Here is a 23,218-nt window from a genome sequence, read left to right on the forward strand (position 1 = left end):
CCCCGGGCTCTGCTGCCCCCCCGCCGCGGCAGCCTCCGGCCCCCCCCGGCTCCGCGGCGGAGCGAGCAGACGGGTCCGGCGCTGCGGCGCCCCCTGGCGGCCGCGCCGATGAGCAGCGCTGCCCCCGCGGGGCTCCCCCGGGTCCTACCGCCCACCGGCGCCCGCCCGTGCGCGCTGCCCTGCACACGCGTGTGCCAGCGGCCCCCGCCGACACGGGCACGACCAGGCCCGCACACACACACCCGCCCGCACACGCTGCACGCGTGAACGTACACGCCCTGACACCTGTGGCTGTGGATATTGTCTACCTAGGCTTTCAGAAAGCATTTGACACTGTTCCCCCTTGGAATTCTCATGGAAAAACTGGCGGCTCATGGCCTGGATGAGCGCACGATCTGCTGGATCAAGCACCGGCTGGATGGAGGGTCCCAAAGAGTGGTGGTCAATGGAGTTAAATCCAGCTGGCGGCCGGTCACAAGTGGTGTTCCTCAGGGCCCGGTGTTGGGACCATTTCTGTTGAACATCTTTATTGATGATCTTGATAAGGACATGGAGTGTATCATCAGCAAGTTTGCAGATGACACCAGGTTAAGCGGGAACGTTGATCTGCATGAGGATGGGGAGGCTCTACAGAGAGACTTGGATGGATTGGATTGATGGGCCAACGCTAACGGCATGAGCTTCAACAAGGCCAAGTGCCGGGTCCTGCACTTGGGCCACAACAACCCCATGCATCGCTACAGCCTTGGGGCAGTGTGGCTGGAGAGCTGCCCGGCAGAAAAGGACCTGGGGGTTCTAATTGACACGCGGCTGAACATGAGCCAGCAGCGTGCCCAGGTGGCCAAGAAAGCCAATGGCATCCTGGCTTGTGTTAGAAACAGTGTGACCAGCAGAAGGAGGGAGGTGATTGTCCCCCTGCACTCAGCACTGGTGAGGCCACACCTTGAGTATTGTGTCCAGTTTTGGGCACCTCAACACGAGAGAGATCTTGAGGTGCTGGAGTGAGGGCAGAGGAGGGCAACGAAGCTGGTGAAGGGCCTGGAGAATAAATCTGATGAGGAGCGATTGAAGGAGCTGGGACTGTTTAGAGGAAGAGGAGGCTGAGAGGAGACCTCACCACTCTCTACAACTACTTGAAAGGCCATTGCAGAGAGGTTGGTGCTGGTCTCTTCTCACAGGTCATTAGCGATAGAGCAAGAGGGAATGGGTTCAAGCTGCAGCAGGGTAGGTTTAGGCTGGACATTAGGAAAAAATTCTTCCCAGAAAGAGTGGTCAGACACTGGAATGGGCTGCCCAGGGAGGTGGTGGAGTCACCATCCCTGAATGTGTTTAAGACTCGTTTAGATGTGGTGTTGGGGGATATGGTGTAGGGGAGAACTTTGTAGAGTGGGGCTGATGGTTGGACTCGATGATCCCAAGGGTCTTTTTCAACCTGAATGATTCTGTGATTCTACCTGCGTGTCTCTGCACACATGCTCTTGCACCCATGTCTGCACATGCACGTGCTGCTCATGCAGGGCTCCGTGCCTGCACATGCACGCACCTCGTGTGCACACGCACACACACGTGTGCTTTCACACTCATGTCCGTAAACACACACGCCTTCACACACATGTCTGCAGGCACAACCACAGCTTCACACCCCCTTGTACACACACCCGTGTACCTGCACACCGTGCAAAGTCCTGCACGTGGGTCGGGGCAATGCCAAGCCCAAGTCCAGGCTGGGTGGAGAATGGCTGGAGAGCAGCCCCGAGGAGAAGGACTTGGGGGTGTTGGTGGGTGAGAAGCTCAACACGCCCCGGCACCGTGCGCTGGCAGCCCAGAAACCCCCCGCAGCCTGGGCTGCATCCCCAGCAGCGTGGGCAGCAGGGCGAGGGGGGGATTCTGCCCCTCTGCTCCCCTCGGGGGAGACCCCCCTGCAGCGCTGCCTCCAGCTCTGGGGCACCAACAGCAGAAGGACACGGAGCTGTCGGAGCGGGGCCAGAGGAGGCCCCGGAGATGCTGGGAGGGCTGGAGCCCCTCTGCTGTGGGGACAGGCTGAGAGAGCTGGGGGGGTTCAGCCTGGGGAAGAGAAGGCTCCGGGGAGACCTTGGAGCCCCTTCCAGTCCCTAAAGGGGCTCCAGGAAAGCTGGGGAGGGACTCTGGATCAGGGAGGGGAGCCATGGGACGAGGGGGAAGGGTTTGAAGCTGGAAGAGGGGAGATTTAGGTGAGATCTAAGGAAGAAATTATTCCCTCTGAGGGCAGTGAGCCCCTGGCCCAGGTTGCCCAGAGAAGCTGTGGCTGCCCCATCCCTGGAGGGGTTCAAGGCCAGGTTGGCCGGGGCTTGGAGCAACCTGGGCTGGTGGGAGGTGTCCCTGCCCAGGGCAGGGGGTGGCCCTGGGTGGTCTTCAAGGTCCCTTCCAACTCTAACCGTCCTGTGCCCGTTACTCGCCCCCGTGCCCGTTCACCCCCCCACGCCCACATGTGCGCATGCGCCGCAGCGGGGCCGTGCCCCCGCCTGGGGGCGGAGCCCTCGGGGCGGGGTTTGCATGGGAGGCGTGGTCACGACGCGGGGGGGCGTGGTCACGATACGGGGGCGTGGCGTGCGGGGGGGCGTGGCCAGCGGGCGCCGCGCGCTGCCTGCGTCTCCGGCCGCCGCCGCCGCCGCTTCCGAGTAAACACCGCGGGCGGGGGCTGCCCTCCGCCGCCCCCTCCCCCCCCCCCCCCCCCTCCCCGCCATGGCCGGCCGCGGCGCCTTCCCGCTCAGTCCGCTGCCTCCCGCCGCCGCCCCGCCGCCTCCGGGCCCCGGCCCCGCCATGCTGAGGGGGCCCAGCCCGGCTCCCGCCGCAGCCGCCGCCGCCGCCCCGGGCTACCGCCCCATGGGCCCGGCCGCCGCGCAGTACCAGGTGAGGCGGGGCGGGGAGGGGTGTGTGTGTGTGTGTAAGGGGGGGGGTGTGAGGGGAAGAGGGGGTGGCGGAGGCCCCCTCGGTGCCTCCCGGGGGTGGCGGGCGCTGGGCCGGCCGCTGGGGCCTTCCCCGCGCCTCAGGGCCTGAGGCAGCGGCGGCCGGGCCTCTGCCGGCTCCCGGAGCCGCCCCGCGGTGCCCCTCACCCGGGAGCCCGGCCTCTACCGGGGCTTAAATCCCCGGTAATGTGGTTTTCTTGCTGTTTTTTAGTTAGGATAGCTCCGTACCTTCACTTGCTCTCGCTTTCCCCGCCCCCCCCTCCACTTCCCCGGTAAAAGTTAGGGCAGCGCCGCCGAGCGCGTCCCCTCCGCCGCAGCCAGCCATGGCCGGTGGCTGCCTGGCAGCAGCCGGTGCCCGGCCCCGTTACCCGCTGGAGCGGAGGAATCCTGAGGCCGCAGACCCAGCTCCGGGCCCGCAGCCATTTCCCATTGCACCCAGCAGCCTCGAAACCCGGCCACCTGCGTCTCCGGCGAAGGCGGAGGTGACCCCACGGCGCGGCGGGTGCGTGTCTTCCACCCGCGGAGACGGTGAGGCGGTGGACAAGGCGAGCAGACGCTCGCTAATACTGGTGGAAACTATATCTACCCTCAAAAAGCAAGAGAAACCGCTCGTTTTCCAGCCGGAACATCTCTTGTGAGAAGTATATTCTGATATACACTCAAGTTTCCACCTCCCGCTTGCGCCCACAGCTTATCGATTCACTTTTACGCGCGGGGTGGTTATTTTTGGTTATTAGGTTTCTGGTGTAAAACACCAGTTTTCCAGGCGGGCTTGAAATGGAGGAGCCTGGTTGTGCAACATGTTCTCAGCCGCCGCTGATCGCCTCCTCCAGAGCTGCCGCCTTAATTTGCATGAATTAAAACTTGAGAAATAAATCAAGCCGAGGGAATTCCCAGCTTGTAAGCTTCATTAATACAAGATGAGGAAACAACTGCCCACCGTAGCCTTAAAAACGCCCTAAAGCCCGGCGCTGAAAACTGAGATGGCGCAGCCGAGGCTGATCTGAGCGTGAATCGAAGGCAACTCGACTCAGGAGGCGTTTTGGGCCGGGCAGATGCTGACCTTCCGTGCGGCAGGTTGCAAAATCCAGCCGGGAAGCTGAAGCCTGACGGGAGCAGCCGGGAGCCGCTCACCGCCGCGGGTAAACAAGCTGACATATGCTTGTTTTTTCCGCCCCTGTGCTCCGTTGCTGGCCGTAACGCTGTGATGGCAGCAGGTGTTGGGAGCGCAGGGCGATGTACATCCAGTGTACATCACTGTAGTGTCCTGGTGCAGGAGACGGCTGGGTCGGTGGGGCCGGTTGAGCCTCGGGGCTGGTGGCAAGCACCATGCCTCATGTCTGGCCACGAGCTGCATCTGGCTAGCAGCTTGCTGGCAGGGCTGCCTGCGCCTGGGAGGGGAGAGCGGGTGTGATCCAGAGGGTCTGTCCTTTGTTTTGCAATTCCCAGGCTGGGGAAAACAGCCCCTCCCCTCCCAGTGGCCATCCCTGCCATACCCGGAGGACTTCCCTGCTTCGTTATGCCCTGGCTTAATGAAGAACTTCATTATTTCAGCACTAGGAGACACAACAGGCCTCATCCACGCCAGCGAGTGCTTAAGGGCTCTTTAATCACTGGATTATTAAGCATATGCTCGTCCTTTTGACATCCTTGCGTGCCTGCTGGTTATTTACTGGTGGCTCAGGCAGGGAATTCAAGAGGGTGACTTCTTTGGGGAGTTCCTTTTGGGACTGATTTGGGACCCCTTTTGGGAGCTGACGTTTCCAGAGCAGTCAGGAGCCGGTGACGTGCCTGGAGCAGGAAGGAGAGGGGTTTTTTTTCCAGCGGAGGATGATCAGCTAAGCTCCATCAGGCTGCTTGGCAGCAGGTCTGCCCGCAGAGCCCCCGTCCTGGTCCCTGTGCTGGTGGCAGCGCGGCTGCCAAGGCCAAATCCCAGCCCCCAGCATCCAGGTTGTGCCAGCTGGTGTAAATGCAACGAGAAGGAGCGTTTCTTCTGTTTATTTAGGTGCTAGTTTCAGGCTTAGGAGAGGTTTTTCCTGAGTTATCAGGTTGACACTGTGGCGGGGAGCGGGCTTGGCACTGTGTAGTGGAGATGGGACTGTGCAAAGCAACGCTCCAGCCTCAAAGTTACCCCATGCTGATGCTTTGCTGGTGCACAGACATGGCAAAAAGGAGCATTAATTAGGTGATAAAAGAGTTTCATAGGCACTTGCTGGTGAGAAGGAGCCTGGTTTCCATGGGACAGGAGGGCTGCTGCAGTCCAAGCAGCTCCTAACCCTGACAGCAGCTGTGGCTCGGTGATCCTGTCCCCGGGCAGGCAGCAGAGTGAAGAAAAGTAAAGTTCAGGGAGACATTATAGTGGCCCCACACCAGGACCTTATAGCAGCTTTGCAGTATCAGAAGGGGCCTACAAGAAAGCTGGAGAGGGACTTTTTCAAGGGCGCATAGTGATAGGACGGGGGGGAATGGTTTTAAACTGAAAGAGGGGAGATTTAGATGAGATATCGGGAAGAAATTCTTTGCTGTGAGGGCGGTGAGCCCCTGGCCCAGGTTGCCCAGAGAAGCTGTGGCTGCCCCAGCCCTGGAGGGGTTCAAGGCCAGGTTGGCCGGGGCTTGGAGCAACCTGGGCTGGTGGGAGGTGTCACACCTCGTGTCACGCCACATGGAACGACATGATCTTTAAGGTCCCTTCCAACCCAAACCATTCTATGAAAGTCGTGCTTCGTGGAGAAACCTGTGCAGACAGCCGGGGTGGAGGAGCTGGAGAAGTGCAGGTCGCTGGTACAGAGCCAGGTGAAAGATTGGGGTGGCCCAGACATGTCGGAGAGGGTGTAGTGCAGCGTGAGAGAGTTCCACACGATCTTCTTGGGAGCGGAGGAAAATGGTTTTCCTGCTCGTCGGGTGATTGGGGTTGGCTCAAAGGGGGCCTGGAGGGAATGGCCAGGCTGGAGCTGCACCAGAAAGCTGTGATGCTGCTTGGGCTGGGTGATCCCACCCTTCCCAAGGGAGATGGTTTCCAAGGCAGGTTTCATCATAGACTGAGCCTTGAATTAATTTAAGCGATGATACAAAGCAGATGAATGCTGTCCTCTTGGAGCAAGAGGGAGGAAGGCAACATCGGAGACCAGAGCACCCTTTGTTTCTCCTGGGGAAACATGACAGTGAACTTCTAGGTGGACAACATCTCCAGAACTTGCTGTTGAAGGCCCTCACTCCATCTTCCTCTACAGGACCTTCTGGGGAGCTCTCGGAGCCGTTCCCTGGGCAGCTTAGCACTGCAGCAGCGCCAAAGGCAGTGTTTTATGCCAGGCACCTCTTCCCGTGTGTGCCTCCACGCTGTGTTAGCAGCTGCTGGAGTTTCAGGCGGGAACTCGACACCTTTGTTCCTTGTTCCTGCTTGTGTTAATGCCTGTGTTATGATTTGAATCCCCGTGACCTTTCCTTTCTCTGACCTGTAACATCTGCAGCTTCAGGTGCGAGGCAGCAGACGGGCAGGATTTTCTGGACCCAGACATCTCTGTTGGTGCTTGGAACGGTGACAGCACGTGCCCTAAATCTACTCGGTCTCTTTGCCCGTTGCATTGCCTTTTTTCCTTTAATTTACTACTTCCTCGTCTATGGTTTTTAGCTGAGAAGCAACCCAACCCCTGGAGCTTCTCCTGTACCAAAATACGGCGGGTCTTCCAAGCGTGACAAGCTGCGCTGGGGCAGTTTGGGGGTTTGCTGGGAGCAAGGTGCTGCATGAGAGGTTGCAGGCTGCAACCTCTCATCTCAACAACACCACCAGCTCCGGGATGGAGATCTCCACCGGCGCAAACCCTGGCTCTTCCTGATGCCCTCCCAAGAGGGGTTTGCTCACAGATAAGACTGGAAAAAAAAGAGGGGGGGAAAGCACCTTTTTGGGGTGTGCTGGGGGGGCTCAGTTGGTCCTTATCCATGCAAAGCCTTGGGCTGAGCGGTGGCTTTAAGCAGCCGACCTCTCCTTGAGACCAGCCTGGCACGGAGCTCAAATCCCGTTTGAACAGGCTTTGCTTTTAGCATTTGTCCTAATGGGAAGCGCCGCCGTCCGGGCGTGCGGGGAGGAACTTGCAGGAAGAGCCGTTGTCGCCTGGCGTCTGTCCAGGGCTTTGCTCCCAAAGCCCCGGGCAAGGATGCATGTGGGCTCTCGTTCCCTGACTGTTAGTATGTACAAAGTTGGATCGCGCCTTTCAGGACGGAGCAAAATGGGACGTGCGTCGGGAAGAGCCTTTCCCCCCTCGTTGTGAGCTGCAGGAAAAGAGCTGCGGTCTTGGAAGGAAGACGAAGAGAGGCTCTCGAGCTGTTTTCGGAAATGCTGCTTTTCTTCAGGCTCACTCTTCAGCTTGGCTGCTTCTTGCAGATCCATCCTGCGATTTATTGCTCCCCTTGTTTCTCCTTTCTGCTACCAGCCTCCGATTTCTGGCCTGCCCTTCCTCAAGAAGGGGCCTTTGGCAGGCGGGGAGGCTCCTGTCATGCCAACAAACATCCATCGGGAAGCCTTCCAGCCTCCCGTTGGATCCAACTGAAGTTGACTCTCAACAGAGCTCCCCAAACGCAAGCGGCCTGCGCGTTGACCTGGGATGAACCGCTAAACCACAGCCAGCCCTGTTCGTTCCTTCGCCTTTGGCAGGGAACAGAAACAAGCTGTTTTCTGTCCCGTTTCCAAACGGCTCCGCTCGCTCTCCGCGGGGAAGGCTGGACGAGGTCCAGCTTGTTCCTCGGAGCTGAGCTTGCGAGGTTTGCCCTTTGTCCGCCCCACTGGCAGGGGCGGTGGGGCAGGGAGGGGAGGACAAGGCAGGACCCAGAGGGGATGGGTGAAGAGGGGTGGATGGAGGGCTGGGGGGTGTTGTCAGCCGGGAAGGAGCTAGGGAAGGTCTCCTTGGTTTGAGCCGGTTTAATAAAACTTCCCTAATTTAAGCCCCCTTACATCCTGCTAATTTCCAGGGCTTCCGAAGGGGGCTGGAGGCAGATTTCACCCCGCCGGGGCTGTAATGCTGCTTCGTGGCTTAGCCAGAGATTTAAGGCCGTGCTTGTGTGAGTCGATTCTTAGAAGCCTGCAGCCTCCGGGGAGCTGAGGCTGCCCCGGACAGGGATGCAGGCGCTGGTTGAACACAAGGCAGAGCCTGGCCCTGCTTTGCCAAAAGGCTTCTCTGTTAGCAATTTGCAAATCTTGAGAGTAAACTGAGCGGGGGCGGGGGGGGAAACCCCATCCGTGTGGAGGATTCTGCCTTGCCTCTTTTTTGCTTGTCCAAGTGATCAAATGCAGGTCCCTGGTGGGCTGGAGCTCGCTCCCCCGGCAGCTTAACTGTGGCTGATGGTTCTCAGATGTTTGTGGAGGGAGGTGGCGTTAGAGTCTGAAGCGTGACAGATCTGTTCATCCTTGCACTGAACTCTCCCTGCCAACGGAATTTTCTCCTCTTCTCGCAACCAAGCAGTCTCTTGCCTTCCAAAGAGCAGATGGACACACGGGAGACCTTGGACAAGGTGCTCTCGCTTATGTGGAGGAGTCAAAGACTTTCTCAGCTGACTTCGGCCAGCCTCCAAATCTCTCCTTTCAGGGACAGATCAGAAATGTGACCTGTGGAGTGGCAGAAGGAGATAGGAGAGACCTTGGGGCATGGTGGTGGTGAGAGCTACCCTGGCCGAAGGACGGGAGCTGGTCGTGGCCACGTCACCTCTTAATCCAAGCAAGCTGCTGGCGGCTTTCGTCTGTCTGCGTGCTTTGGGAAGGAGTTGTGTTGTCATATGTTGTCACATGTTGTCACATAGGGAACCTGCCTGACCACAGACCAGTTTCCCCATGGCACTGATTGTGGTCTCCTGCGTGGGCTTGAGAAACACGCAGGGGTGAGGGTTTCCTTGAAAGCTGTCTGTCTTCTCCATGCTCCTGATGGCTGTAGGGAGCTGCAGGTGACTGTGTGCAGCTTCGGCACGATGCAGCTTTTCCTGGGGCTCTCCGATTCCTGATGAAAAGTTTCACAGCCTCTTCTCACGGCTTATCTGTTCTCCAGAAGCCCTCGTAGGTGAGTCAGCACGGTTATGAGACCGCAGTCCTCTTGTAGCCACGCTGCGCTGGCAAACAGTATTTACCCACTGCCTGTGTTTTATAATTTTGCAAAGGGTGTGGATCTCGGTGCTGCCTCCTCCACAGAGGATTTCTTGATAAACCCAGAGAAACGGTTCTCGCCTTGTGATTTTTGGCAATAAGAGGAGGTGCTGCTGGCCGCGGTTGGCTCTTGGCGATGCCGGTGCAGTCCCGCTTGTCATGGGGAGTTGCGCAAATGTGGCCGATCAAAAGGAGAGAAACATCTGGGGGCTGTTAGGAGGCAGGAACAGGCTCCTGCCCTATGGCAAGGGCAGGTTAGCGAGCCCAGGCTCTGGAAGCGCTTCTTTGAAGGAAGGCTGAGCAAAGGCAGAGACAGCATGAGGTTGGGAAACGTGCTCTGCTCGCGCTTTGTGTGCGTGTGTTTGAACTTCCGCGTGCGGCGCTAATCCTGTGCCCTGCTGCTGCTCGAATTCCCAGCTGCAATACGCTTCTCGATGCAGCGCTTGGTATGTTTTCAGCATCTCCTGCTTGCAGAGATACCTGTGGCCTCAGGCTCCGGAGGGGGAGCAGCTTGAGCTCTTGATTTTTGCATTTACCAGCATTTTGGGGACGATGTGAGTGTGTTTTGCTTCCAGCTGCCATCAAACCAACCCCCCCCAACACACACCCAGGTCTGAGCCTGCCCGTAAAAGCTGGGGAGGACAAACAGGCTGCAGCTGCTCCCAGCCCTCCCGTACCTGGGCTTAACACTGAAATTAATGCCCGTATGCAGATAAGCTCGTCAGCCCCACGGCATCGCCTTGCCAGGCTCCTTTGGGATAACGAGGCAGCTTTGTTAGCTTCCGCAGCACGGCCGTGTGCCCCAGCTCCATTGTCAGGGCTGTGGGAGGGGAGCCGTGGGGTATGTCCTGGCACGTCGAGGAGCCTGCGGCAGGGGAGAAATGTTGCTCTGCTGGCTTGGTGGCTCTCCCAGCCTCGCATCTTGGCAGTGCGGAGCTTGAGGATCAAAGGATCCTGGGAGGCTGTTGGCTCAGGCCGCCGGTGAGGCAGGCTGGAGCACGTAGGGGTGGCCAGTGGGTCATGGTGGGGTGCTGTGACCAATTGTTGGGGGTCCTGGGGGGCTGCATGGGGTGTAGACCTGATGGCACCTGCAAGCCACAAGTGCAGGTGCTGACTTGCCAAGCTGCTCTGCTCTAGGAGATGGGGAGGGGCTGTGAGTGCTGCCCTGGGTTGGGACCCCTCGCCGGAGGGAGTCGTTAGGTATCCTGTCATGGCTTGGAAGTGGCCTTTCTGGGTCCCTGGAAGGGGAAGGACGGGGGCTGGCATGCTGGCAGGGGGTGAGCTCTTGCCTCCATCCGTTGCACCCAGGAGCTAGGCTTCCTGCCTGCCGGCCTCGTGACCGATGCTGTTAGGAAGTGGGATTGCCCCGCTCCCCTCCCAGGCATTGCGTCTGCCAGCACTGGCGCTTTCCGGAGAGGAACCCACGGCACAACCCACGCCGCAGCCCCTAATGTCCCCAGGGTGGGACAGCTTTGCAGGCAGTGACCCTCGTGATTCTCCAGATCCAGTGTCTCCTGCTGCGTGGCGGTGCCTCGGGGCCACACATGGCTCGGCTCCGTGCCGGCTGGCAAGTTGGGCTTCCCCTGCGGTCAGCGGCTTCTGCTCATCCTAGTTCTGCTTTCCCATCGCTCTTCCTGCAGCAAGGAAGGCTGCAGCTCCTGACGTCCTGACGTGCCTCGTCCCTCACCCGCACCTCGGGGCAGGTTACAGCCTCGGAAATCTCTCCTGAGGAAGAAGCGAGAGGGCAGGTGGCATCCGCTGGTCCCCAGCAAAGGTCGGGCCCCCTCGCAGGGCAGTGTTTAACGTACACTCTTCCTCTTTTCTCTTCCCCGCTAGCGCCCCGGGATGCCGCCTGGCGGCCGGATGCCCATGGCAGGGCTGCAGGTGGGACCACCAGGAGCTCCCCCCTATGGAGCAGCCTCCCCGATGAGACCCGGCCTGCCCCAGTCGATGATGGACCCCTTCAGGAAACGCCTGCTGACCCCCCAGGCACAGCCGCCGCTGGCAACCCAGAGGAGAGGGTAAGGGGGCGGCGGCACCCTCCTGCTGCAGGACGGACACCCACGGCAGGCTGGAGGGGGGCGGTTTGACCCGCTGGGTCCCAGTTGGAACCCACAGCTCCCTGCCCTGCTGCAGAGGGGCGAGCTGCCCGTGGCGGGGTGGAAGCCGGCAAGGCTTTTCTGGAGCGTCCCCCCGGCTGGCAGCTGCCAGAGCTCGGGGCTGGGATGTTTTGTGATGATGGGGGCAAAGATCACTGGGCTCACAGTTTCCCTGCGCTCTGATCTCCACGCCAGTAACCGAAAAGCCTCACTGCGCGCGTTCGTGCTTGTCAGAAGCCCCAGCATCAGCTCCTTGAGGTCTTTCCTCTTGTCACAGGGGTTGCTGCTGGCTCTGGCAGGCACAGGCGTGGGTGGAAAGAGGGGTCGGGGGTGGCAGGTTGCGGAGACGCTTCCCGGAGCTGCCATCTCGGCAGGACTGTTTGTTGGCGCTGGTCTCGGTGAGCTGCAGGGCTCTGCCAGCAGCTCCTCACTTGTTTACAACACTGCTAATCCCTGTGCTCAGTTTCTGTTTTCCACGAGGGCTTCTTGATTACTGCAGGCTGTCTCTCAGGGCAGGGTCCCTTGGTCCTAATGGATACTCAGGTCCTCTTCCCTGCCCTGGATGTGTAGCGGGGCCGGCGGCTGACGGCTCGGTCGGCTCCATGATCCCTCTGCAGGGAGTCGCAGCCTCCGCACAGCGACTGTGCGTCACTTCGGTGCTCCAGAGCAAGCTGGGGATTAAGGACGAGGGGCAGCTCGCCACCGAGCAAGGACGTCAGCAACCAGATAAATCTGCGGCGTCATTCCCAGGGGCTGGCTGCCTGGGATCAGCCGTGCTCGGCTGGTCGAGCATCCTTGCTCCCGGCTGGCTGCGGATCAAGGGATCAGGAACTGCCAGCTGCTAATGGGGTGGCCAAACCCTGCAGGAAGCATTTAATGCAGTGACAAGAGCTCAAAGAAGTGCTGTGACTCCCCTTCTTACTAGGGCTGCCCTCCCGACCTGTCCTCCTGCGCCAGCAGCCGTGGGGCAGCCAGCGTACCTTGGACACCTCGTGATGGCGGCAACGAATGCCCGCCTTTGCTGCCCCACGGCTTCACGTGTTGCCCAAGGAAAGGGGCGTCCCTTTGCCCCCTGGAGTCTGCCCCGTCTCTCAGATGCGCAGCAGAATGGGAGGAGAGTGTTTCCCTGTGCATCCAGGCGTTGAGCATGAATTTAGTGGGGCATGGGGTGGGCTCGGCTGACGGGGCGCCTGCAGCCTGCGGGGTGGGAGGAGAGCCCCGGGCCCTGGGGTTTGACAAGGTACTAGAAGCTTGGGGAGAGCTAAAATGGCTCCGAGCAAGGCTGCAGCCGTTCTGTGGCTCTAGAAGCCGCTCTGCTTCCTCTCCCCGCGACGATTTTGGCCCTGCTGTGGCAAGGTTGATTTGTTTTAAGCTGTTTTTAAGTGAGTTCCTGGAACTGAGCTTTGGTTTGTAGCGCTGGGAGGATGTAATGGCCATTTCCAGAGAGGAAGCTCAGGAACGTTGTCCTGCAGACAGGAGCGTGCCTGCAGCCGCAGCTTGCGCCACCTTCTCCTTGCTCCTGTCCTGTTCTTCAGCAAGCAGCAGCAGCAGCACAAACTGAACCCAGGGACTGCATTTCCTTCCCTGGTGATGGGCTCTAGACGTCCAACACCTTCCCCCCCGGAGTCATCTTGGCTTGCCCACAGGGATATATTCTCTTACTCATTTGCTTTCCGGCACTGAGCCAAGGTCTTGTGCTTTAGGAGCTCTTACAGACCTTCTTTGTTCTTCTGCAAGTTCAAAGTCCCTGCCACCCAGAGCAGCTCCGAAAGGGGATCTGCACCCCCAGAGACCTGTTCGCTGCAGCGGGAGCCTCGACACCTGGCTCAGACCGAGCCATCCACGTGGCATACAGCTGGCATTGCCGCTGTGACTCCCTTCCCTGGAGCCCAGCCCCATTTGTGGCCCGGATGGGGCCAAAAGAGCCACCGGGTTCCTGGCGTACAAGCAGAGTTTGGTGTTGTCCCCTGAGACCTGCTGCTGCCGGAGCGCGGGCCATGCAGCAGCCTCCCACCGGGCAGGCAGCAAGATGTCATGCGAGAGGTGCAGTATAATATTATTTTTTTGCCTGTCTGTGTGCTTTTTGCAGGGTGAAGAGGAGGAAGATGGCTGACAAGGTCCTGCCACAGAGGGTGAGTGCTGCCTCGGTGCGTGGGGAAGGAGCCGAGCTGCTGGAGGGAGGTGGTGAATCCCTGCTGCCTTCCCAGGGCAGCCGGGGTGGTGAGGTCCCCACGAGGAGGAGGAGGATTTCACTGAGCTGCCTCCCACCTGCCGGGCACTTCTGCTCCGTCCCAAACCACCTTGGAAGATTTCCGTCTCTTCCGCTGGGGTGGCAGGAGAGGTTTGGGGCGCACACAAATTGGACAAGCGGGACTTTGGGCAAGCGAGGAGCGGCGGTGGCTTGGGATGGAGACCCCAGGAGGACCCTAAGCCTCTCCTGGGAATTCCCCGTAACAATCCGTTACCCGCCTGTGACACCGGGCGGGCTGCTGGGCACGGTGACAGGCTCCAAACTGAGGTCTGCAGTACAGCTCTGTGCTTTGAGGAGAGGTTTGCGAGGCTGTAGCCTTCATTTAAAATGAGAAATCGGTGCTGTCGTGCTACACTTGTCGCTTGGTGACTCCTTGCCGTGTCAGCCCAGCACCAGTAGCGTTGCTGGGCCTGGTGTGGGGGACGCAGCCCCATCCCAGCACGGAAGGGACTGATGGTTTCTGTTTGACAGATCCGGGAACTGGTCCCGGAATCCCAGGCCTACATGGACCTCCTCGCCTTTGAGCGCAAGCTGGACCAAACCATCGCTCGGAAGAGGATGGAGATTCAGGAGGCCATTAAGAAACCGCTGACGGTGCGTGGCAGCCCTCGCTGGCCGGGGCGGTGAGCAGCTGGGCGGAGTTGGGGGCGAACGAGGTGGGTGCTGCTGTGGGTGCTGCCCAGCCGCCCTCTCACTCCAAGCATCCCCCCCTCTCTGTTTTCCTATGCCACAGCAAAAGCGGAAGCTGAGGATTTACATCTCCAACACTTTCAGCCCAGCCAAAGAAGAAGGGGAGGGTGGTGAGCGAGTGGCCTCCTGGGAGCTCCGCGTGGAGGGCAAACTGCTGGAGGACGTAAGGAACGCGGGCAGGGATGAGCCGGCTGTGGGAGGAACACAGTGCTCTGTGCTGAGAGCTCGGCTGGATACGGCCTTCTGGGTGCTGAAGGCGGTGTTTGAGCTGGGGCCGCCTCTGTGGCTGGTGGTGTCAGGCCAAGCCTCTCCCGCTCTGTTTTGCAGCCGAGCAAGCAGAAGAGGAAGTTCTCCTCCTTTTTTAAGAGCCTCGTCATTGAGCTGGACAAAGAGCTGTACGGGCCGGACAACCATCTGGTGGAGGTGAGACGGGAGGCTCCCGGCCGCGCTGCGGGGCTGGCTCTGCACCCGGGGCAGGGTGGGGAGAGCTGTTATCCCCCGCGGGCGATGGGAGGTGGGGTCCTGCAGCGTAGCCTGTGGAACTCAGCTCCCAGTCCAGCGCCTGTCCCGCTGCCAGAGGGGCTTGAGCAAGGTGCTTTTGGGTGGTGGGGCTCGGTGCGGAGCCTTCCCAGGGGAACCACGCTGCCGGGATTTCCAGGCTCAAGTTTACAGCTGTGTTTTCCTCCCCGGTGCTGGCTGGTGGCCTGAGTGACTGGGCTCCAGCTGCTGCCCGCTCAGCTTTTAACCCCCACATGCCCACAAGTAGGCAGCTAGAGATGAGAAGTGTGGGGCTACAGCGAGGACATGGCTCCTGGAGGCGGCTCGGGCAGCTCCAGGCCCCACAGATCTGGAAATACGAGGCCCAACGCAGGTGATGATGCCACAGAAAGGCTCATCTGTGCCTCCCAGTGCCAAGTCGGGGGGGGAAGAGTCTCCCCTGTTGCCTCCCAGTCCCCATTGCCTGGCTGGAAGGTCCTCGGGGAGATAAAGCACTGCCTGCGAGTGGGGTCAGACCTTTTTTGGGGTGCTCCTGCCTGGAGCAGGCTTTCCCTGCACCCAGCTCATGCTTTTCACCCCGAGAACTGCTTGTTTCTGTGGTGGTGCCTGCTGCGGTGGGGGTCGATCCCCTTCATGCGTGGGGTGCTTTGTGAGAGCAGCTCAGATACCCAGCGCCTGCGCTGGCTGTGGCAGGATTGATCCCACATGGACTCCAGGAGCTGTTTTGAGCCCTTGACATCAAGTGCTGTAACTCCCCCGGCCCATTCAAAGTCCCCTCTGCCGCTGGGCTGGAGCACACCAGGCTGTATCTGTTGAGGACCGGGTGGGCTCTCGGCTGAAGCCCACTGGGGTCAGACCCCCAGGGGCGGGATCTGGGCTGCCTGCCTCTGCCTGACCCCTGCGCCGAGCCCGAGCACCGGCTCTCTCTGCCCCTGGCTGCAGACGCAAAGCCTGTTAGCGGGTGGCTTGTCACGGTCCTGGAGTTGAGCAGTGTCCCCTTGGTCTCTCGTAGTGGCACCGGCTGCCCACAACCCAGGAGACTGATGGCTTCCAAGTGAAGCGTCCCGGCGACGTCAATGTGAAATGCACTCTGCTGCTCATGCTGGATCACCAGGTAGGGGCCGCGGGGCTCTGCGGGCGCTGGTCGTGCCCTGCTGCCCTTCCTCCAGCACGGCTCGTCTGTGCGGGGAGGGCAAACGGGCCTGGGTTGGGGCAGAGCCTTAATAAGAGGCTATTTTGGGGGCTGCGGGGGCGGAAAGGGGCACAGAGAGCTCCTTGCAGCCTGCGGTGACACAAGTGTGTGACACGAGGGCTGCGTGGGGCAGGATGCCCCCAGGAGGGGCCCGATGCCCCCAGGAGGGGCCCTTCCTACTGCCAGACCCCCTTCATCCTGCCTGTCCCCGCAGCCACCACAGTACAAACTGGACCCTCGCCTGGCTCGCCTCCTCGGGGTGCACACCCAGACCCGCGCCAGCATCATGCAGGCGCTCTGGCTCTACATCAAGCACAACAAGCTGCAGGACAGTCACGAGAAGGAGTACATCAACTGCAACCGCTACTTCCGCCAGGTCAGCCCTCGCCCCGCGGCACCAGCACGCTTTGCTGGGAGGAGAGCACCCTTCCCCCCTCCAGTAAGGCCAGAAAAAGCACTTCTTTCTGGCTCCGGAACGGCCAGTCTCCCTTGATGCCTCTTCCCCAGGCTTTAGCTTGCACCCATCAGCTTGCCATGCACAAACCAGGGCTGGGCAAGTGCCCCCCGCCCCTCTCCTGCCTGACTTTCTGTGGCAGGTGGAAGGAGCCCCTGCCACGGACAGCAAACGCTCTGCTTTGCCCCTCCAGATCTTTAACTGCGTCCGCATGCGCTTCTCTGAGATCCCCATGAAGCTGGCGGGGCTCCTGCAGCACCCGGATCCCATCATCATCAACCACACCATCAGGTAGGGGCGAAGGGCGTGCTGGGCAGCGTTCCGCAGGGCTGGGGGATTTAGCGGGGGTAGAGGGGGCAGGGTTACCTCCCCGCAGGGTGCAGGAGGGGAGGGCAGTACCTGCAGGGGCTACAGGGCCTCTGACCCAAAGCAGGAGTGAGCACAAATCACTTGGGAGGGGAAGAATCAGCTGAACAAATTTGGGCGTTTCTTGAGGGTTGCTCGTGTTGCTGCCGGGGGAGTTGATCCTCTACATCAGGGTGAAGGCTGCAGAAGTGCCCCCCCTAATGTCCTGTTTCCTCCCAGCGTGGACCCCAATGACCAGAAGAAGACAGCCTGCTACGACATCGATGTGGAGGTGGATGATCCCCTGAAAGCTCAGATGAGCAATTTCCTGGCTTCCACCACCAACCAGCAGGAGATCGCCTCCCTGGATGCCAAGGTGCGGGGAGACCCGCGAGGGGGGCAGCCCTGCCTGGCAGCAGGGTGGCACTTCAAAGCTGCACCGCAGAGCTGGGGGGAGCTCGGTCTCCTGTTCCTGGGGGGGGACAGCTGCCTCTGACCCCTTGTTGTCATCTCCCTAGATCCACGAGACCATCGAATCCATCAACCAGCTGAAGACGCAGCGCGATTTCATGCTGAGCTTCAGCAACAACCCACAGGATTTCATCCAGGAATGGATCAAATCCCAGAGGAGGGACCTTAAGGTGAATCACAGAATGCTTTGGGTGGGAAGGGACCTTAAAGCCCACCCAGTGCCACCCCCTGCCCTGGGCAGGGACACCTCCCACCAGCCCAGGTTGCTCCAAGCCCCGTCCAACCTGGCCTTGAACCCCTCCAGGGATGGGGCAGCCACAGCTTCTCTGGGCAACCTGGGCCAGGGGCTCAGCGCCCTCACAGCGAGGAATTTCTTTCTCAGATCTCATCTAAATCTCCGCTTTTCTAGTTTGAGACCCTGAGGCTGGGAGCTGGGGGGGGAGGGTCTAAGCCCTGGCACTCACCCCGTGTTCCCCCCAACCCCATCCTTTGCTCAGATCATAACGGACGTGATCGGGAACCCGGAGGAGGAGCGGCGAGCCGAGTTCTACCAGCAGCCCTGGGCGCAGGAGGCTGTGGGCAGACACATCTTCGCCAAGGTGGGCTCCGTGCCATGCTGGTGGGGTGCTGCAGCGGGTTGGGGTGGCAGCAGGCGGGGGGGTTGCCTGGGGCAGTCCCTCTCCCTTCCTGACTGCTCCCATCTCCTCCAGGTCCAGCAGCGCCGGCAGGAACTGGAACAAGTGCTCGGGATCCGCCTCACCTAAGGGGCCAGCGGGGGCTCGGGAGCTCCTTCTCCTCTCCCTGCTGCCTGAGCCTGACGGTACTTCTTACTGGAATCAAAAATACAGCACTTGCACAAACCCTATGTGCCTGGAGGGATTTGGAGCCACTAGCCCCCCCTGGGCTCCCCTCGGCTGGGAAGCTCTAGCCATAAGGCAGAGCACACCGGAGGGGTCCCCTGGTTCCCCCCCCATAAAGTCCCGCTGCAGCTTTTCTGCTGCGTTAACGCCTCCTGCTTTTGCATCGTGCCGTTCGCCTCTTTCCCCGTAGCACCTACAAGCCCTCCTGCTCGTTCCCCTCCTGGAGATGCTGCCCAGCAGGGAAATGCTACCCGTGCCGAGCGGGAGGTGCTGCCTTGCTCCCGCCCGCGCTGCCAGCCCTCCCTGAGCCCAGCCGCCGCCGCCACGGCAGGCCCTGCCCTGCCCCTCTTCAACCAAAGTTGGTTTTTTTGGGGTTTGTTTTTTTTTTTTTTGTGTCATTCCAAACGCCAGCCAGCCCTTTCCCCCGCCGCTGGTGCCCGACGTTTTGCACTATTTTTGTGAACAGGTTTTATAAAAAAAAAAAAAAAAAAAAAGGAAAAAAAAAAAAAAGGAAGCGTTTTGTACAGTGGGTTTGTATTTGATTAATATATTGAGTTCCTCTTAACTGCACTCATTGCCTCAATCTATGCAGTGGTTCGTGGTGTTCTCAGAGGGGCTGGCTCGGCCCAAGCTGTTCTTTTTATACGTAACCAAGTTTTTTAGCGTTAAGTTTTTGACAATCAGTTGATTAATTCCCCCCACCCCCCCAACTCCTGCTGTTTTACGTAATTAGCGACTCATCTTGTGAGCGATAGGAGGTGTCAGGGCTGGGGGCTGGGGGGCAGCTCTGTCCCCGGGGAGCCTGCGGGCAGCCGGGGGTCAGCAGGGCTCTCAGAGAGAACTGGAGATACCGGGGAGGAGCGAGGGGACCATAGTGCTGGGCTGAGGGGACGGTGCCACCACCCGCCGGACCCACTGAAGTGCCTTAACCCCGCTGCCCCCCTGCCCGCAGGCTCCTCTGGCCCCGGGCGGTTGCAGGCAGAGGGGAGGGGGGGCGTTTACATATTCCCAGGGTGGACGGCTCAGGGGTGCCTGCTCTGCCTCTTGTGTAACCATTTTTTTGTCTATTTTGGATATTTTCTAATAAAACCAGTTAGCAGCAGCTCTGTGTGTGTGTGTGCTGGTGTTCTGCAGCTCCCCCCAGCCCCTTCCTTTCCCCACACGGGCGCACAGGCATGGCCATAGCAGCACTTTATTAGAGACAACGCAGCCCGAGGAGCAGCCCCAGCCTCACCGTTACTTCCACAGCTTCTTGATGGACATGTTCTTCTCGCTGTCCTTCTGCATCACCTGAGCGGGGAGGAGGAGACAGTTGGTTCCCAGCCCGCAGCCCCCATTTGGGTGCTAATAACCCCAAAAACCAGCCTGAAACTTCAGCCCTGCAGCCTCCATCTCCAAGCAGGATTGGGCTAGGAAAGGTCTCCACCACCTCCCCAGCCTCTTCCATGTCGCTCACATGGGGACAAACCCCTTCAACAGGGTTGGTTGTCCCTGGAGCCGACCCGCTTCGCAGCTCCCAGGTCCTGGCAGATGCTGCCCAGGACAGGTTACGCCCCCCCTGACAGCTCCCTGTTCTGCAAGCAGCCCACCAGCAGCCCCTCCTTCGCCTCCCCCCACGGCACTTACCTTGGCAACAGCCATTTCGAAGTCTTCTTGGGTGACGTGCACCCGCCTCTCCCTCAGCGCGTACATGCCAGCTTCTGTGCACACCCCCTGCAAGGGACAGGGATGTCACCCACTGTTCCCCCTCTGCCAACCCCGGCGCTGCCGCATTGGCCCCAGCTCACCTTCACTTCCGCGCCCGACGCCCCTGGCATCAGCTCCGCGATCTTCCGCAGGTTGATGCCCCGCGTCAGGTTCATTTTCCGGGAGTGGATCTTCAGGATGTCCAGGCGGGCCTGGAGGAGAGCAGCGAGAAGAGGGCTGGAGTCACAGCAATCGCTCCCAGAGAGGGCTGGGACCAGCGTGCTCCCCCCAGGGAGAGGAGCAGGACAGCGGGGGACCAAGGGAGAGACGGGGCTCGCCATGGGGCACCCCACCTACCTCCTCGTTGGGAGGGGGGAACTCAATCTTCCTGTCAATGCGGCCAGGGCGCAGCAGAGCCGAGTCCAGAATGTCGATCCGGTTCGTGGCCATGATCACCTGCATGAGGAGAACAATTGTCACCACTCCGGGCACCCCACTGCCACCATGGGGCTGGCAGGACACTGCCCTGTCCCCAGACAGGGACTGCACCCTCCTACCTTGATGTTCTTGGTGGCCTCAAAGCCATCGAGCTGGTTGAGGAGCTCCAGCATCGTGCGCTGCACCTCGCTGTCCCCGCCAGAGCCCCCCTCCAGGCGGGAGGAGCCGATGGAGTCGATCTCGTCCATGAAGATGATGGAGGGAGCATGTTCCCGGGCCATCACAAACAGCTCCCGCACCATGCGGGCGCCTGCGGGGAGCAGAGACGGCTGAGCCCTGGCACCGCGCACAGCTCGACACAGCCCCAGCACTGCCGTCTGCCCCCGATGCCACGTAAGAGGCCACTCCTGAGGCCACCCAGCACCGCGAAAGCCCTCGCTGGGGCTCTGGCACAAGCAGCCACCTCCCCCTACACCATTTTACCTTCGCCGATGAACTTCTGCACCAGCTCGGAGCCCGAGACGCGGATAAAGGTGCAGTCGGTGTGGTGGGCCACAGCCCTGGCCAGCAACGTCTTGCCTGTGCCGGGGGGTCCATAGAGCAGCACACCCTGCAACGGCCACGGGGAGACCTCAGCACTCCTGTCCCTCCCTGCATGGGCAGCCGCACCACGACAGGAGACACGGGGACACTCCCAGGGGTGACGGAAGCAGCATTACAGTGGCACCACAGCACCCCTGAATGCTGACCCCCACCCGCACACCCACAGCTGCAGCACTTGCCTTGGGCTGGGCGATCCCCAGCGCCTCAAAAAGCTCAGGGTGCTTGACCGGCAGCTCGATCACTTCCTTGATCTCCTTTATCTGCTTGTCCAAGCCCCCAATCATCTCGTAAGTGGAATCTGGAACCTTCTCCACCATCATCAGGGACACCAGAGGATCCACTTTGTTGGGCAGGATCTTGTGCAGCGTGTAGCTGTCGTTGCGCAGGGCCACGCGGCAGTTCGGGGTCACCTGCAGCAAGAGCAGAGGAGAGCTCAGCATCCCCGCAGCTGGGAAAGGGACTGGCAGCACCAGGCTGCCCGGAGGGAGCAGTCACATCCCCAGGACACTCACGTCATTAATGTCAATGTTCTTGTCCACGTCCACCACAAACTTTCCCTCGGGGTGCACCTGCAAAGCAGCAGTTGCCACCGTCAGAGTTATTTCTCTGACGAGTAACCTGTCATGCGCACGCGCGCGATATCCACACTGGCTGCTCCGAGCAGGAGGAAGGAGCCAGAGAGCTCAGCTACTGCCAAACACTCTGCGGCCTTCCCTGTCCCCAGGAAGCCCAAAGCCAGGTGCCTCCCACCAGCCTGGGGAAGGTTGGGGCCCAGGAGAGCTGCTGCGACCTGTTCCTCTGGAGAAAGAGCTCTCACTTCACATCTTTTAGTTGTTAAATCCTCCCAGAGCTTGTGCTCACGCTTGCTCCAACCCCCGTGGGGTCAAACGGAGGGTCTGTCCGCCCCACCTGGCTCTGCCCCAGCCCCAGTCACCCTCGGAACAGCTCAGCCTCGTACCTTGACAAGCACTTTCTTCTTGTCCATGGCTCTCACCACTTCTCCCACGTAGGAGCCCTGCTCCTGCAGCAGCTGCAGCTCCTCCCGCAGCAGGCGCACTGAAGGGAGGGAGACATCAGCGCCAGCCACAGGCACCCGTGCCCTGACCCACAACAGATGGGCAGAACTGGCCACAGCGGTTGGCAACTGAGCCAGGAGCCACCAGCCCAGCAGGTAAGACCAGCCCCACAGCCCTGGGCGAGGAAGATGAGAGGAGCTGAACCGTACCTTTAGCGTTCAACTCATTTCTCTGCGCTTGCAGGCGCCTCAGATTCTGGCTCTTCTCGTTCACGATGAGCTGTTGGGAGAAAAGCTTTGCTGGGTCCTCAGCATCCCGTGGAGCGCTCACATCAACTGAGCGTGGGCACTAGCACAATGGCCTTTGTCTTCGGACAGGGCCCTGAAGGGGGGCAGCCCTTCCCAGCAGGACGTGGCCAGCCAAACCGCACTGCCAAGGGCTGGGCAACACCTCACACACACGCGGCAGTGCTGTCAGCTCATAGGATTGAGACTCATCTCATACACCCCCACCACCCAAAGGTTGGGTCCTGCTTGTAGATCCCACCCCGGGGCACTGCTTGCTCCTTGCGCCCCAGAACAAGGACACCTGCAGCACAGAAAAGGCTGCGGACACTCTCAAGGCAAGCGCAGGGACGCGGCCACACAGCCCCGGCTGGAACCGTGGCGATGCCGTGCTGGGGAAGGCCGGCTGAGCATCTCCCGCGCAGCTAGGACTGGCTCACCTGCAGCTCCTCGATCTTGGACAGGTAGTACTGCCGGAGCCCTGTGCCTCCTTTCCCATCGTCCATCTCCATCTGTGAGAGAGCAGAGCTCAGCAGCACCGGCCTTACGTCCAGGGGCCACCCACTCTACCTGAGGCCTCGAAAACAATCTGTACCCTCAGTCAGTCTCCGTGCTGCCCCTCTAGTCCCCATGTCCCGCCCCGATCCCCCCGCGTCAGGCCCTGGGTCACCGTTTTCGCTCCCACCCACCTTCTGCCTCCCTGGAGCCGGTGCCCAACAACAGCCCCCAAGCGCCGGTTCCCCCGCGGGTCCCACCATCCCCACCTCCCCCCTAACCCCCTCCCGGAGCCTCGTCCCGCACTCCCCAAGCCTTGCCCCAAACCCCGGTCGGCCCCTGCCCTCTCGGCGAGACCCGCCGAGTCACGGCGACCGCCAGGCCGCGACCAGATCCAGGCCCAGCAGAGCCCCGCGGCAGCACGGCGCGAACCGAGCACCCCGCAGCCGGCGGCTGCACCCCGCTCCGGCCCGCCCGTACCTGCTCGGGCCCGTCCACCGCCATCTTCTCCGCCGGCATCGGGACCCCGGCGCCGCTCCTGCCGGCACTAAAGATGGCCGCCGCCCTCTTTCCGCTGCCCGCCCCCCCTCTGCGCGCCGGGCGTGATGGCGTCACTTCCTCTCTCCGCCGCGACAACAGACCCGAACACCCTGCGCCGCGCAGCGCCGGGGCGAAAGGCGCATGCGCGAGGGTAGCTGCCTGGGGTCGGGGCCGTGCTGCCATCTTGGTACGGTCAGAGCTGATTTCTCCGCATTACGGAGCCTCAC

General features: G+C 60.7%; 2 protein-coding genes across 2 annotated transcripts; one reads left to right on the forward strand and one right to left on the reverse strand.

Annotated features, from left to right (window-relative positions):
• The first annotated feature begins 2,607 nt into the window (after positions 1-2,607).
• Positions 2,608-19,031, forward strand: SMARCD2 (SWI/SNF related, matrix associated, actin dependent regulator of chromatin, subfamily d, member 2). Its single transcript, XM_063354579.1, has 13 exons — positions 2,608-2,889; positions 10,906-11,090; positions 13,258-13,300; positions 13,891-14,013; positions 14,153-14,272; positions 14,437-14,532; positions 15,620-15,721; positions 16,014-16,175; positions 16,447-16,544; positions 16,839-16,974; positions 17,117-17,239; positions 17,567-17,668; positions 17,780-19,031. The coding sequence occupies exons 1-13, from the start codon at positions 2,722-2,724 to the stop codon at positions 17,831-17,833; spliced, it is 1,512 nt and encodes a 503-aa protein (XP_063210649.1). The 5' UTR covers positions 2,608-2,721; the 3' UTR covers positions 17,834-19,031.
• A 74-nt stretch (positions 19,032-19,105) lies between these two features.
• Positions 19,106-23,088, reverse strand: PSMC5 (proteasome 26S subunit, ATPase 5). Its single transcript, XM_063354581.1, has 12 exons — positions 22,932-23,088; positions 22,397-22,468; positions 21,882-21,951; positions 21,615-21,712; positions 21,169-21,225; positions 20,836-21,066; positions 20,537-20,663; positions 20,173-20,363; positions 19,973-20,071; positions 19,717-19,827; positions 19,556-19,642; positions 19,106-19,219 (listed from the first exon to the last, which is right to left on the reverse strand). Exons 1-12 carry the CDS (start codon positions 22,968-22,970, stop codon positions 19,166-19,168), a joined length of 1,236 nt encoding a protein of 411 aa, XP_063210651.1. The 5' UTR covers positions 22,971-23,088; the 3' UTR covers positions 19,106-19,165.
• Between the last annotated feature and the right edge of the window lie 130 nt (positions 23,089-23,218).

This window comes from Chroicocephalus ridibundus, chromosome 17, assembly GCF_963924245.1.
Source record: "Chroicocephalus ridibundus chromosome 17, bChrRid1.1, whole genome shotgun sequence".
NCBI lineage: Eukaryota > Metazoa > Chordata > Aves > Charadriiformes > Laridae > Chroicocephalus > Chroicocephalus ridibundus.

Coding starts and splice junctions, on each gene's coding strand:
- PSMC5 (XM_063354581.1), bottom strand. CDS start 22,970: ATGCCGGCGGAGAAGATGGCGGTGGACGGGCCCGAGCAG. Junction 21,067..21,168: donor AGAACATTGACATTAATGAC/GTGAGTGTCCTG, acceptor CTCTTGCTGCAG/GTGACCCCGAACTGCCGCGT. Junction 19,828..19,972: donor TCCCCCCTCCCAACGAGGAG/GTAGGTGGGGTG, acceptor GCTCTCCTCCAG/GCCCGCCTGGACATCCTGAA.
- SMARCD2 (XM_063354579.1), top strand. CDS start 2,722: ATGGCCGGCCGCGGCGCCTTCCCGCTCAGTCCGCTGCCTCCCGCCGCC. Junction 13,301..13,890: donor ACAAGGTCCTGCCACAGAGG/GTGAGTGCTGCC, acceptor TCTGTTTGACAG/ATCCGGGAACTGGTCCCGGA. Junction 14,014..14,152: donor CCATTAAGAAACCGCTGACG/GTGCGTGGCAGC, acceptor CCTATGCCACAG/CAAAAGCGGAAGCTGAGGAT.